Source organism: Rhinolophus sinicus, chromosome 17, assembly GCF_057876585.1.
Source record: "Rhinolophus sinicus isolate RSI-liver-muscle chromosome 17, RSI-T2T, whole genome shotgun sequence".
NCBI classification, from domain to species: Eukaryota; Metazoa; Chordata; class Mammalia; order Chiroptera; family Rhinolophidae; genus Rhinolophus; species Rhinolophus sinicus.
This window is the reverse complement of record NC_142517.1, coordinates 27,385,146-27,401,329: the sequence shown is the minus strand read 5'-3', so window position 1 is coordinate 27,401,329 and position 16,184 is coordinate 27,385,146. Positions and strand designations below refer to the sequence as shown.

The following is a 16,184-nucleotide window of genomic DNA, read 5'->3' as shown; positions in this document are numbered from 1 at the left end:
TTGTATCTATGAGTTTGTTTCTGTTTTGTTTTGTTTCTTCATCTGTTTTGGTTTTTAGATTCCACATATAAGTGAAATTATATGGTATTTGTCTTTCTCTGTCTGACTTATTTCACTTAGCATGATATCCTCTAGGTCCATGCAAGTTGTTACATAAGGCAAGATTTCATTCTTTTTTATGGTTGAGTAATATTCCATTGTGACTATATGCCACTTCTTCCTTATCAATTTGTCCCTCAATATACACTAAAGTTGCTTCCAAATCTTGGCTATTGTAAATAATACTGCAGTGACTAGGAAGTCTATAAGCATTTGGAGAGCATAAAATGCATAGTCTTTTTTTTTAATTTATTTATTTATTAGCATAGTCTTTTTAATTTTAAAAAAACTGCTCTACTGAATCAGGATTAGATTAGGTGGTCAGTCAATAGTGCATTACAGAAGCTAGAGGGGATTTTTCTCTCATGTAAAAGCAATCCAGGAACAGGCAGCTCAGGGCTGGCTAGGCAGCTTAATGCCATTGGAGACCAAGGCTGGTTCTATATTGTTACGTTGGATTTCATGGTCTAAGATGGTTGCTGAGATTCCATCTTTACCATATTCCAATCAAACAGAAGGAAGAAGGAAAAGACAATTACACTCAATGTTTCAACTTCAATCAGAAGTTAGAAATATGGCCACACCAAGTTGCAATTAATGCTGTAAAATATAGACTTAGTCTGAGTGGCTATATGTGCCATTAAAACCAGACTTCAGTTACTTAGGACAAGAGGGAAAATTGATATCAGGGAACAATTAGGAGTCCCTGGAATACCTATCCAGACTTACTGGCTGTAGCAAATGAATTGTCTACTTCTGTAACACACAAATTACTTTATTTTTTTCTATTTGTTTTTTGTCTGCCCTCGATATATGATTCGCATATAAAAAAATGTAAAGTTCCCTTACATTTAACTCTGTCATCATATGTGTTTGCATATATCTTGGCCTATATCATGTTGGGTCTCTTGAACAGACATAATTCATGCTGAAATGTGGAAAGGAATTGAAGCATGCCTAAATTTATGATTAAGGCTGATGCTGGTATGTCTTCTTACAGTGAAGCATTCAAGTCATATGGACAATACTACACAGGGATTTGCATATGGCCACTGTGCCTGCAACCTTGAATTACATGATCTCCAAAGTATGAAACTGGACTATACCCTCAAAACTGCAATTTTTTTAGAGAGCTCTCAGTCTGGTTTGGTGGGTCTCACAAGTAGGATGAAGCTATACTGATACCATGAAGCTATACATTCCTAGATTCCTGGAACTTTATTGCTAAAGGGTACCAAGTGTCCGCCTCCCTCCTTTTCCTGAGAAGACCCAGAGGAGTTAAGTAATTTGTGTAAGGACAACCCCCTAGTTAGTTACAAAGTGTACTTTGATAATTACTCCTGGCCCTATTTTCCAAACCACGTGAACAGCACATGACCTGTGGTTGTTCAGACCCTACCTTTAGATGGACACATCATCGCTGTTTCCACCATATTTCCCGTTGATATTTAGAAGCAGCTTTGTGATCAGCCTGGCCTAACATCCACAGGAGGCGAACACTACTGTGATAGAGAGTTACCTCCCCACCTGCAGGGACAAGGGCTTGACTGTCCTCTCCTTCGTGTGTAAGTAAGAGAATGGGATGTGATTTGAGGGCAGGAATCGTTGATTCTTTTCCAGATTCTTAGATCTCCCAAATAACGGCCCATCTCTTTCAGGCATCATATGTATCCGGGGAACTGATACTTCATAGGTTTTTTTGTTTCCGTGTTACACGTGGCAGGAAGTTGTATATGCTCATTAGAATCATCAGATTGGAAGAGACCTAGGGATCATTATTTCCTCAATTCCTGGATTTCTCAGTTGTAAAAACTAAACCCAGAGAGATAACTTGACTTAGCCAAGACCATAGTTCTTCTTTGATTTAATGAAAACCAAAGCTTAAGACAACTTCATCCTTTGTTCCTAATAATATTAACTCTTGCTATTTACATAATGGACTAGTGTCTGAAAACTAATTGCCCGCTTTAGATGAAAAAAGTGTGAAATTGCTCCAAAATCTTTTCAATTTATAAATTACATGACATGGGCTAGGTTTATAAAATATTTTATTTACAGTAGAGCTTTACAAAAATAGTCTTAATAAAATTAATACAAAACCATTTTACAATATAACTTATATAACTATCTTCTCAAAAAAGTGACACTCGATTGTAACACATAAACTACATTTGTATTTGTTAAGTCACAGTCTAGTATAAATATGTCTCATCATCATTTTTTCATAATAAGGTACATGCCAGTAACAAAGAACAATGGACAACAAATATAATTTTATTATCCTTCCAATGTAAAAGTCATCTCTGGCCAAAACCAAATTAACCAAAGAAAAGTAAAACAATTTTCCTTCTGTTCAACAACACAGTCCTTTTGAATTACTTGAGAGTTTATCTGACAAAGACACAGCATTAATCTGAAAGCACCATGGCATAAATCTAGTAACAATATCCTCAAAAGCCTTCTCTGATGTCTTCTCTCAACTGTTTATTCAGTATTTTGCCAAGATAAATATTGATCTCAATTCTCTCCTTCATTAGTCTCAAGTGTTCTTAATATGCACTAAGGTTTCTAGACCATTCCAACTGGCATATGTTTAAAATGTGAGTTTCTTTCTTTGGCTTCAAGTAGAGTTTCACAATCCTTATGAAATGTACTGAGCTCCTCCGTGCGGCTGAATCTCTGTGACCCCCCACCCAACAACATTTCCCCGGATGTGACAAGACTCTGCCCCTCCCACCTCTATGATCTCTTCATTGCTGAGAACATGATCCCAGATATTGAAGCCTGTGAGTCTTCCAGAAAAGGCTAATGTTTCGTCAAAGCCACCACTCACGCAGCAGCCATTCTTTTCTTGGCCAATCTGCAGAATTCCTCCTTCGGGAACAATGTGATCTGTGGCTATCCCGACAGCAGTAGCCACCAGCTCACCGTTTACCCACAAGAACATGCGCCCTTTCTTTGAGTCCCAGGTGCTACACAGATGGGTCCACCTTCCCAGGGAAATTACAGTATCGGCCACCAGTTTGTTCTCCTCTCCACCCACTGCGAGCACTATGGTCTGATAGCTGAGGTACAGCTGGATCTCATATGGATTCCTCTTGGTGCCATAGGAAAACAGTATGGTTTTGTTTAATACATCTGTGGCTTTGACCCAAATGCAGGCACTAAAAGACTCCAGCGTCATCGGTGTTGCCGGATGCACACTTCCAAAAATCTTCTTGGAACGCATTGGGAATAAAATTGCTGTTTCACAACCTAGAGTAGCAAGAAAAGAAGAATATGAGAGAAAAATATCACTTCATTCAGAAAGGATTCCAGCACTTAGGTATTTTAGCATGGGCATTTTAATGACTACAACTGAAAATTATATGCAGTATCACAATATGACTTAAGGGGCCTCAAGTGTAATCTCTGTAGAGGAAAGAAAAGGGGAATAAGGAAAGCCAATTGTCTCATTCAATGAAGCGTCTAAATGGAGGAGAAGGTGTGCAGAAGCCAAATTGTCCAAACCCACAAAATAATGAAACTCGTTTTAATAACGATTCCCCTCCCAATTAGCTTGTTTTCTTTGTCACCGCTTTTTTTAAAAATGTCGAATCACTATGTGTTAATTTCAAACAATGATGCTGTAATTTCCAAGAACTCAGAGCCAAACTTGTTTCCCGAGATCTCCTTGACTTCACCAAGCTCCTAGAACAAAAACCTGTGAAATTCAGTGGACCTAGCTCACCCCATTTTGCCACTGTCAATATGCATTTTTAAACAAAAACTCTAGGACAGATATGTTGTTGCTGCATACAGTTTAACATACCACATGATCTCAGATATTTGTAAACTTTGCAAAATTTGTAGAAAACTACCTGTGAAAGGCAACAATGTATAATAATGATGACTACCTCTTATTGGGTACTCACTATGTGCCAGATAAAGTTCTTATCTCTTTGAATGTCATTTTAATCCTCATATTAACCCTAAGTGATAGTCTTAATATTCCCATTTGATGGATGACAAAACTGAGGCTTAGAGCACTGTGTAACTTGGCTATGCTTACATAACTGATAAGTGGTAAAAGTGGGGTTTGAACTTGGGCACGCTTTCTGCAGAGACCACACCCTTAACCTGCACACCGCATTGCCTCTTAATGGTAGAAGATCCCCGGGATTTGGCTAGAAGAACTAGAATTCAGTTTGTTATACTACTAGTAAGCTGTGCAGCTTTGATGAGCCCCCTAAGCTCTCCAGGCTTCACTGTTATCTATAAAAGACTCTTCCTTCCGTTCTCCTTCCAATATTCTGCAAGTCTGCAAGCAACAAGTACATAGCACTCACAAGAACTGTGTAGGCCAAGTTCATGCTTAAAAACTCTTACTTTTTCCTCATGCTTACTCATATAAGTACTGTTTAAGCAATAATAGAAAATCTTAAGGGAGAGTGAATTCTTCCAAGGAGACTGGTGGAGAACATATTTCTGCTAATGAGCACTTAGAAGGAGACTTTCAGACTTGGGGGTTGGAAGTTCAGTGAACTCCCATCTCTGTCCATCCCCAGGTCACATGTCTAGTCAGGGAGCTGGAGATGCTGAAGTGAAACCTTCTAGGAGTCTCTAGAAAACGATGTGCTAAAACCTTTAATAGATAAGCTCTGCTTTATGCTAACATCATATATAAAAGACCAGGTATTCACTTTATAACAACCTAAAGTATATTTGTCATAAGATAGCTTTGAAAAGCAAACTCCCAGAGCATTGAAAGACTAACTGGTGAACAGACAGAACTTGCAGGAACCCTGTGTCCACGCGAAGTGTGGTAAGCTAAGTTAAATGCCTGCCAGTGGCTAAGGGCGCCATCGTAAAAAAAAAAAAAAAAATTTAAACAAATGAGGACCTAGAAATAGTCAAAGAAACTACTGACATTCAGAAAAACCTATAAAAGTAACTATAATACTAAAGCACAACATTGGTCCTGTCACACTTTGGTATTAACTTTTTCACTGAATAATGTGAATTTTTGAAGATTTTTTAAATTAATTTTTATGAGACATTCCTTTTTCAAATGAAATTGGTAGATGCATTTTTTTTCTCCTAGCTGTGTTAAATAAATCAAACAAAGATCATGGAACAAAAGATCACCATATGCATGGGCATTTGAGAAACTCTCTGTCAAGTTTCAGTAAAATAGTGTTCAAGACTGTGCCCACTGCAATCTAATTAACTGATTTCCTGTTTAAATAAGCCCAGGCAGTCAGGACTGCATTCCAAAGCATTCCTTGATTGCCTCTCAGAGACCCCGTTTCCCCTGTAGGCGGCACTGGCTATGTGAGTTCATGGAGTTGAACTGCATGTTGGCAGGTTTTTTTGTGATTTCTTTAGGGGACCAGTGATTGAGACTCTTGTATCTCTTTAAAATGTCAGAAACTCTCTCATGAAATGGCTTTTGACTAATAGGTTTTTCTGATTATGTTATCAAAGACCAAACAAAATGAAAACCAGGTTCTTAAGAGGCTAACAACAGAATAATTAGGAATCCCTTAGGAGCCAAGCTGGCAGGAAACCAAGAGAGGAGAAATCAAAGCATGTAGGTAAATGTATTCTATTATTGGATATAATAAAAATTAACATTTTAGAATTTAGAAATACATCCCTCTTCTGTTCTAATATGCAGAGGTGAAGATGAAAATTAAAGTAATTCTTGTTTTTCTGGTACATTATATGTTCGATGACTTTACATGGCTTGCAAAAGACAAGAAATTTCATTCATTAACATAGCCACAGAATTATAATTTGTCTCCTGGTCACTTACATTGAGGATTTATCTTATATGTGATTTTATTCTACCCCACCCAAACCCTACTTAATATTTAAGAAAATATATTCAGTACTGATAAACAGTCCTCAAATTTTTAGGAAAGACTAATAATATTCTAGTATGGTTTCTATAATTTTAAATGCAATATGCTCTGACATGCTTATGAGTCTTCCTCATCCTCCACCCAATAAGAGTAGTTTTACTGGGAACAGAGGGAAGGCTAGTACTGCAATTGTTTTTGGTTTCTGAGATTCCCAGGAAAAGTGCAAATCATATTTTCTTACCTAGGACACTGATTTTCTAATATAACCCACAAATGATTGTTACATCACTGTGTCTTAGAAATTTTGACTTACAAAGGAGTGTTATTTGGCTCCAAATATCTTTATTTTTTTAACCATCTTTAAAATGTATTATTTCGGACCCATGTGAATGGGAGATTCATGGAATATCCCATGGGACTTGGAGAAGTTGCATCTGGTTTGAACCACCTCTCTCCTATTTGGTCCTGATCCTCCAAATCCCTGGGGTGGGGTCGGGGTACCAATTGGCTCCTACACTGACTGTTCCACTTTGGATCCCTCGGGGGCTGGTTTATTCCAAAGCGCGCACCCTGGGATCTCTAGTCACCAGCTAATTCCACAGACTCCGGAGGCTGGGGCCTCTCCACTAATCCTTCAGGAGATCAGATTCGGCCTCAAGTCCCTTGCTCAGACCCGCAAGGAGGAGAGGCAAGCCCAGGGTGGGCCCTGAACTTTAGGCTGGGCCTTGAAATAGCGCGGAGAACCAGAGCTCCCCTAAAGAGAGAGGCAGGCTAAAATTAGAAGAAGTGGAAATCCCGAACGGAGGGAAGCTGGACGGCTAGAGAGGTCACCATTATAACTGGCCCATAGAGCCCCTGCAAGGCCTGGTCATATCAGGTGTCAGTCAGGGGCCCTTGCCTATTTCAAGACTATGATCGTCATGTCCTCAGCTATCTTGGGGGTTCCGTGGGACTGGAGAATACTTTTTTAAGCCAATTTCCCCGCCTTGCATGGTGTGTCTGACTCTGTGACTGTGCATGGAGAAATAGAGGCGTGTGTGTGTGTGTGTGTGTGTGTGTTTCTCCCGTTAAAGCTTCCCCTGGAGGGCGGCCTGATTTGGCTTCCCGTGGCGCGCCCCCCAGAACAAAGCCGCAGAGGTGTCCCTACTAGGCCTGCGTCCTCACCTGCCGGCAGCCAGCGCCGGGCCGCCCATCCCTGCACCGCGCGGAGGTCCGCTCTTGTTTGCCGCAGCTCTTCGAGCACGGCGCCCAGGGCGCGCCCCGCCTCCTCCGGGCGCTGCGCCTTAGCTCCCTCCAGGAGCGCCAGCCTGCGGCTCGCGTCGCGGCTCTCCTGCAGCAGCTCGTCCAGCACCCGGGCAAGCCTGGCTTCCGCGGGGGCCGCGGGTGCGCATGGCCTCTCCGGGCTGTGGGTAAGCCGGCCCAGCTCCTCCCGCAGCCTTCGCAGCTCGCGCCGGAGGATGTCGTCGGTGGCCTGCAGCAGCATGCCCTCCCTCATCTGCGAGTCCTCCAGCATGATGAAGAGCTTGTCCCACTCAGAGTGCTCCGAACGGCAGTCGCACGGCGTGGCTAGAGCGCGGGAGACACACACGCATTACCCACCCGCCCAGGCCTTCCTTGGATGTGCTTTGGAAAAAGATGACCTCCCTCGGTGGTCCCAGGTTACGGTCCTACCCAGCACTCCCCTTTCCTTTAAGGACACCTCGGAAAAAAACAGCGTGTAAATATCTCGAGAATGACAGAAACCATTCATGTAGGTATATATTAATTTGAACTCTGTGAAATTACCGTTCATGTAGCTCAAAACAGGCAAATTTCGGCAATTTCATACGGTTCGACCCATTATATATCTGACAGAAAGAACTTTCTGAAACCTCCCCCTTTCCTAAAGTGCTTCTCTCTTTTACAAAACAAACTATAACTTTTATCTCGTTTCATTGGCTCGAAACTATATGTATGATTTTTAGACCCAAAGAGGTGGGTGTGTAGTTAGGCTTAGCAGAGAAACAGTTAAAAGGAACTTACGGTCCTCAGTGGGATGGAGTCCATTGTCTATTTCGTTGTCCAAGTTCACATACATGAGCTCATAATCATCCGAGTTCTCGGCGTGCACTGCAGACCAGAGAACACAAACTAGAATCGCAGAGAGATACATTGCTGGAGAGAGACAAAGTTCTTCCGTGACTTCCCACCGCTGGCAGGCAGGGACCAAGCGAGAGCCTCTCCAGTGAGCTGAGTTTGAGCAGAGGAGAGTGAGAGTGAGAGAGGCAGGAGCCCAGAGCCCTTAATAAACGCTGGGAAAGCCAGAATGGGGATGAATGAGTAATGCCGGTGGCACTGCAGCAACGGGAGTTCCCCTGAATTTAGTGGGGGAGGGGGCTGGGTGGGAGGGCGAGAGAGACAGCGAGGTTACACAATAGTAAACCACAAAGGTTTACACGGCAGGCAAATTAATTGGAGGAGGGTCAAAGGGGAAAGAGGGGGAAAATGGGCTAAAACGGTGCCCCTGAGGAGTAGCTGTTATAACTTGAATTGGTAGCACTGAGGGATGAAGGGGGGAGGGGTAAGGAGCGAGGTTAGGGGGAGAAATAATTCAGCAGGCATAGAGGTGTGAAAGCAAGATAGTCATTTCAGCGTTTTGTGTGCGTTTTTATTATTTCACAACCCGTTATGTATAGAAAACTTTTTTCACTTCTTTGGAAGCAGTTTTACAGGTCTAAGCTGTGAAACTTACTCTATGATTCCAAGATAAACCAACTTAGAAAGAATTTCTGTGGCTCTACAAGCCAAGTCCATTCCGAGTTACTCCGTCTTGAATCCTTCTGGAGTTGCAAGTATACTTTTATAAACATACATTTTAAATGACAGCACAGCAAAGCTGGTAAACCTAACATGAGAAAGAGATGCAGGAAAGGAATAAACTGATTTTAGGTATGTTTTTAATAGCCTTGATATTATGTGTAAATTATATTATTCCACTAGGCTTAGAGTCAAAAGTCATGTTTTAAAAGTAAATTTAGGTATTCCTTCTTCCAATACATGGAGATCTATATAAGCTTAAAACTCTTCTGTACAAAACACCTAGAAATGTGTTTAAATTATAATAAAAATAGAAATTTTAAATGTACAAATGAGTTCACCTCCCCCCCCCACCCCCAAAAAGGGAAATACCCAGTAGCAGAAGATAGAGAGGGAACCTAAACCAGAATGGCAAGCCCAAGAGCTGATGCTAGGGCCCCCCTGGAGAGGGTTATCAGTTCTGTAACAACCAAGTGTTAATGACCATGTGGGAGTAAAGCTTAGGCCAGGGTGGGAGTTAGAAGTGAGACCCTTACCTAAAGCAGGACTCTCAGAGAGTAACCTATTGGATTTCAGTAGACATCGCCCCACTCTGCCCTAGCACGAGAAAGTGAGAATTAAGCATGTCTCTCTTTGATGGAACTCTACAGAGTCCCTAAGAGTTTGTGACTTTGGGCCTGCCTTCACATGTTTCAAATTGAAGTGTATGCTATCTGCCAGTGTAAAAAGAAATTCACAAAGGAAAATACTTAAACATATGAGGAAATAACCCACCATAAATGACAATCAGCGGAAACCCAAAAGGATTAGACACTCCTCCCCCAAGAACTTCAGTTTTTAAAATATCAGCTAGAAACTAGAAAATAAGTGTGTTTAAATTATTTAAGATCTACAAGAAGGAATTGGAAACCTGATAAAAGAAAAAGATTAGGTGGATTTTTTTAAAGAACCTAATATAACTTCTAGAATTAAAATAATAATAATTGATGTTTTTTTTAACCTCAAGAAATGGGTTAAATGGCAAATGAGGCAAAGCTGAAGAGAATATTAGGGAACTGGAAAAAAGAGCTAAGAAAATAATCCAAAATGTACTCTTTAAGTTGAGTATACTAAAATCTTTTCATTGTTCAGCAGGATGATAAAGAAATTAATTAATTTTGTTTTGTTAGTTAAAGAATGTTTATCTTTTTAGGGGTGACCACCAAAACCAAAGGAAATAGAACATCCAAATAGAAGGAATAGAGGGAATTAAAAAACAAAAAACTTGATGTATTCAATAGAAAGCAGTGAAGGAGGGAAGAAAAACATAGAGCAAGATAAATGAAAAAGCACAACATAATGTGGTAAAAATAAATCTAAATATACCAATAATCACTATAAATATTAATGAAATAAACTTTCCAATTAAGAGACAAAGGTTGTCAGATAGGTATAGTTTTAAAATCCCCAGCTATATGTCACTTACAAGAGCCATATGTAAAGCATGAGAATCTAGAAAGGTTGAAAGCAATAAATTTAAAGGAAGTGGAGGAGGGGAGAATATATTGAATAAATGCCATTCAGAAAAAGCTAACATAACTATATTAATATCAATTAAAAATAGACTTTAAGGCAAAAGAGAATTATTAAATTATGATAAAAGAAACACTTTACCAGGAAGGTATCTCAAAATTATCTAGTGAGGTAGTTTCAAAAAATATATATCCAAGATTGACAGAATAATAAGGAGAAATTGACAGATCCATAACTAAGTCTACTTCTATCATAACTGATCATTCACTGCCAAAAAAAAGAAAGAAAACTGCTAAAAGGTACAGAAACAAACTATATAATTTAAAGTTCAACTTAGTGAAATACATAGAGAATCACCCAGAAGGTTTTATAAACAAGTTTAAGTAAAGATTCAAGTAACTCATAAATGCCATCTTACCAGACTGCTTCTGAGAATAGAGTATGCAGGAATGTGGTAAAATCTTTTTATATGTCTAGTAAGTATGAAACCAAAAAGAGACAAAGACAGTACAAGAAAGGGAAATTGCAGGCCAGTCTCATTTAAAAACATAGATGCAAAAGCTCTAAATAAAATATTAGCCAAACAAACCCAGCAACATATGAGTACAAATACGCCAGAACCAAGTTGAATTTATTCCAAGACCACAAGATTGATTAAATGTTAGAAGATCTATTAATTTATTACATTAACAATTTAAAGGAGAAATCACATAATCATGCCAACAGATGCAGAAAAGTCATTTAATAAAATTCAACACTCATTCATCTAACTAGGAAACAGAAACTTAAACTGATAAAGCATAAATACCAAAATCTATAGAAACATATACATACATAATGGTGAATCCTTAGAAACATACTCTTTAAACAGGGATAACAAAAGGGTACTCATAGACACTGGTTCTATTCATCAAAGTGTTGGAGGTCCCCGACAGTAAAGTAAGACAAAAAAAAAAAAAAAAAGGGCAACATAAGGAATAAAGTTGGACAGAAAGAAACAAAAAGCTGTCATCAATTATTCTGAGTTAATTATCCATATACAAAAAACTTAAGAGACTCTAAAGACAGATTATTAATAAGAGAATTGAGCAAGTTTTGCTGGGTAAAAGATCAACATACAAAAATCAGTTGCTTTCTTACTATCAGCAGGCAATAGAAAATACATAAAAAGGCTTCCATTTACAATAGCAACAACAAATATGGGATACTTAGGAATCAATTTAATAAAAAAAACAAAGTACAATATTACATACTTTATTGAAAAATGTAATATATATGTGTGTGTATATATATATATATATATATATATATATATATATATATATATATAAAGATATATCACGTCCTTGAGTGAGAAGACTCAGTTTCACAAAGAAGTCAATTGTCCCAAGTTAGTATATACATTCAATGTGGAAGAAAAAAAATCTCAATCTAGTTTTGCAAGGAAGTTGACAAACTAATGGTAAAATTTATGTGAAGGAGCCAAGAAGAATTTGAAGTACAAAGTGAAGAATTTTGACCTATGAGATAACAATGATTTATTATAAAGTTGTAAAGAAAATGTGTTATTGGTGAAGGTATGATAAATACCCAGAAACTGACCCAGACACATGGGACATCTTATATATGAAAGGGGTATTACAAATCAGAAGGGAAGCAATTGACTACTTAATAAATGGATCTGGGACAATTGTTTATAAACATGCAAATGATACATAAGTAGATCCCTTCTTCACATGTACAAAAGTAAATTCCAGGTGGATTGAAGACAACTATAAAAACAAAATCATAATGTTTTTAGGAGAAAATATAGGAGATTTTTTTAAAGGAACTTAGGGTAGAGAAAGACGTCTCAGTAACAAATAATAATAAAAATAATAATGAACCATAAAGTAAAGAAATTTTAAAAATCATCTAGATTAAGACTGCGACTTTAAAATTGATTTAAAAAAATCCATGTCTAGAATAAATAAGGAACTACTACAAATCAATAAGAAAATACAAACATTCCAATTGAAAATAGGCAAAAGATATGAATGACTAAATCACAGGGAAGGAAATGACCTCCAAACATATAAAGAGAGTGCTCAGCCTCACAAGTAATCAAGGAAATGGAAATTAAAATAGAAAAATGTGATATCATCTGACACTCCATCAGACTGGAAAAAAACAATATCTGTCAAGAGCAAATGTTGGCAAGGATGTGGAGCAACAGAAACACCTATTGCTGGGAGATGGGAAATTGTTGTAATCGTGATGGTAGGCAGAATAATGCACCCTACCAAACATGTCCACATCTTAATCCCCACAACCTGTGAACATGGTACATTTTATTGAACTGAAGATGGAATTAAGGTTGCTATAAAAGATAGGGAGAAACACCTAGATTATCCAGATGGGCCCAGTGTAATCATAAGGTGCTTAAAAGTGGAAGAGAGAGGCAAAAGAGAGAATCAGAAGAGGTGTGATGACAGAAGTAGGGCCAAAGAGATTCTATGTTGATGACGGTGAAGATGGAGGAAGGGGACCCCAAACCAAGGAATGTTGGTGGTCTCTGTAAACTAGAAAAGCCAAAGAAACAGATTACCTCCAGGTTCCAGGAAGGAACCCATCCCTTCCAACACCTGAATTTTAGCCCAATGAGACTCATGTCAGACTTCTGAACTATAGAAAAATATAATAATAAATTTGTGTTATTTGTGGCCCACTAAGTTTTGGGTAATTTCTTATGGCAGCTATAGAAAACTATTCCAACCACTTTGCAAAGAAATTTTTTGAACCTGTAAAAACTTAATTCTCAGGGACATACCCACTGTTTTGCTACTTAATTATGTGGTCCAGGGACCATCAGCATCACCTTAGAGCTTGTTAGAAATTCAGATTCTGTAGCCCTACCCTCAACTGGCTGAATCAGTATCTGTGTTTTAACAAGATGCCCAGGTGATTTCTAAGTGCATTAAGCTCAGAAGCAGTCCCCTAGGGAATATCTCCCATTTATGCACAAAGAAACAGGTATAAAAATTACAGCAAATTGGTAAAATTGGTAAAACAAGTAAATATATATATATATATATATATATCTTTCAACCACAGAATATATGAACAAATTGTTGCATATTTATACAACGTAATACTACCATGTTTCCCTGAAAATAAGACCTAACCAGAAAACAAGCCCTAGCATGATTTTTCAGGATGACATCCCCTGAACATAAGCTCTAATGCGTCTTTTGGAGCAGAAATTGGTATAAGACCCGGTCTTATTTTCGGGGAAACACGGTATACAGCTGTGAGAATAAATGGAGAGCTTCTTGGAGATAAAACTTCAACATTATGCTGCATGAGGGGAGAACATGTTGCACAGAGGTATGTTCAATATGCTACTATTGATACAAAATTTTAAAGCCTGCAAAACTCTATGAAATGCTAATTGGTACGTGCATATGCAATTATAGTATAAAAACATTCATGAAGATGATAAATACCAACTTCAGGATGGTGGTTGCTTCTGGGGAGAAAAGGGAATGATGGAGATGAGAAGAATCACAGCACAAGGTTAAGTTTTGACAAAGCTGGTTCATGAGTACACCAGTGCTCCTTGTAGGATTGTCTACCTTTGCCTAATGGCTTGGAACATTTCATAATTAAAAAGAATGTACTTGTGTAAGAATGGAATTTATACGATTTCTAAACCAAAAAGTGTCTCATCAGTGTCTAACTCAAAAAAAAAAGTTCTTATGCATTTATTGTTGTATTATTTGATTGAAATTCAAGTCAGCTGAAAATGACTAATCTGAGGTTCTCCCCAGGGCCTCTAGGGAGTATTGTACCCAAAAGCCTTACACCAATTTCCTATCTTTCATTCCAACGATAGCCCCGTTCATCATGGCATTTTTCAGCAATTGCTCAGTTGTCCACATAACTAAGGTTTATAATCTAGGTTGGGCATTACATATAAAATTCCTGATCCTTTAAGGAAAAAGTCTTAGTAGAAAATAAACAGAAAATAAAGAAACAAAGTAAAACAGTATTTTCTGAGGGACACCATAATTTTTTATAAGAAAACCATGACTATTTCCACTACCTTGTATTCTATGGGCATCTGACTAAAATGTTTGAGACTAATTCTATGAACCACATATGGAAAAAGCAGTTCTCATTATTTGTTGTCAGCCAAATACATTCAGTTTGCTCCAGAGTCAGCCCTTCGTTAAATTTAGTCATTGGTGTTCTGAAAATGCTGGCCTTCTTTCCTGAATTCTCACATCTAAATGTACTCTATATATGAACTTATCTCCGTTACTTAATAAAGGTCTACATATGTGTAATCACTGCTTATTTGATTCTTTCCATGTATATCTTCTATATACAAAGCCAAATTTAAAGTAAATATAGGCAAGAAAATTTTTGTTCAAGAAATCCCTAGGAACCAGTTCTGAGGCACTTAAGTACTTGAGAGGATTTTGAGAAAAAATCCATACCATAAAGTGATAGGCAGATGTTTCCCATATGTTGTTTGCAGATAAAGCCCTCTAGTTTATGTAATAATTTTTCTTGAGATTTTGCCATTTTAAATCCAGTTGTCCATGCATGTCTTTGAGGCAAATCACATGTGACAAATAAGCTGACTCTAAACTTCTCTTGAAATAGTGCAGAAATTAGGAATTTAAATTTGCATTGCTACTTTTCTAATTATTCATAAAAATAAGGCATAGTTTCCATATGTCAGTTGGCTAAATCATGTCTTGTATTTCTCAGGAACGTGAATACATTCCTTTTCGCTTTTTTGTTGTTGTTCAGTTTCATTTAGGTTCATGCTTATGACACTGCTTAGTTTTCACTTAAACAGCATCCAAATGTTCTCATCAGAAATTCTTTCTCGGAGCTGTTTCCTTCAAGGGTGTGGTCTGGTTACTGTCAACGTTTCCTCTTTCCCCATAGGACATTACTCAAGAAAATTTTTCATCAGATAATAATACTGATCACATCGTAAAATACTTCCTTTTACGGAATAGGTTTAAATTGTGCTTTTGTGATTTTTTTGGTAAAAGGTAGCATCACGTACTATGTTATCTTCAGCAGAAGATTTAGATTTCAGCTTGTGCTTTTTAATGTGTAAGTGGAAAGTTTACCTCATTGACAATAACGTTATTTTGTTGTTCATGGGCTAAAAACTCATAATTCCCTTTATTGTTTCCTCAACAGGTAATACCATGTTGTTGAGGGTGCTACCTGCTGTGTATGAAAAGCAGCCTCATTCAATTAACAGGCACCTGACAGAACTCCTGGCCTTGATGTCTCAGCTGGAACAGCCAGAACAGTATCATCTTCTACGGCTTTTGCATGTGGCCGCAAAGAGAAAGCAACCAGAGGTAAAGAATGCATTGTATATGTGATGGTCCATGCAACCAGGCATGTTTTGGGGTATATGAACAGGATGTGTGCTTCAAGTTTCCTCTTTCAGATGTCTGTACACACCCCTCTTTAAGTGAAAGCTCTCATCTACTTTTTCTAGAATTGTAAAACTCAACAGGTGATGGCAGACATTGGGTACTCTCTTAGGGTTCTCCAGAGAAACATAACCAATAAAGTGTGTGTGTGTGTGTGTGTGTGTGTGTGTGTGTGTGTGTGTGTGTTGTGTTGCGTGTGTGTATAATGAGGAATTGGCATACACAATTATGGAGGCTGAGAAGACCCATAATCTGCCATCTACAAACTGAGGACCCAAGAGAGCGAGTGGTGTAGTTCCAGTCTGAGTCCAAAGGTCTGAGGAGCAGGAGACCTGAGATCTAGTTCGAGTCTGAGAACCTGAGGGCTGATGGAGTAAGTCCCAGACAGACTGAATGAGACCCATCTACATTGCGAGGGCAATCTGCTTTACTTACTCCTCCAATTGCAATGCCAATCGTATCTAGAAACACTCTCACAGAC

General features: G+C 38.4%; 2 protein-coding genes across 7 annotated transcripts in view; one reads left to right on the top strand and one right to left on the bottom strand.

Annotated features, from left to right (window-relative positions):
* Positions 1 to 16,184, top strand: part of VEPH1 (ventricular zone expressed PH domain containing 1) — a 208,538-nt gene that overhangs the window by 47,554 nt on the left and 144,800 nt on the right. For 5 of the 6 annotated variants that reach the window (XM_088793803.1, XM_074326922.2, XM_019732040.3 and 2 more), the window contains exon 5: positions 15,459 to 15,625. In XM_088793803.1, coding sequence (XP_088649929.1) covers positions 15,459 to 15,625 — 167 coding nt within the window. Of the gene's footprint in view, positions 1 to 7,565; positions 7,696 to 15,458; positions 15,626 to 16,184 lie in introns of those variants that run through there. The other variant, XM_088793806.1, reaches the window with a different exon arrangement.
* Positions 2,137 to 8,492, bottom strand: PTX3 (pentraxin 3). The gene is made up of 3 exons (XM_019732045.3): positions 7,968 to 8,492; positions 7,110 to 7,511; positions 2,137 to 3,354 (listed from the first exon to the last, which is right to left on the bottom strand). The coding sequence occupies exons 1-3, from the start codon at positions 8,095 to 8,097 to the stop codon at positions 2,741 to 2,743; spliced, it is 1,146 nt and encodes a 381-aa protein (XP_019587604.2). The 5' UTR covers positions 8,098 to 8,492; the 3' UTR covers positions 2,137 to 2,740.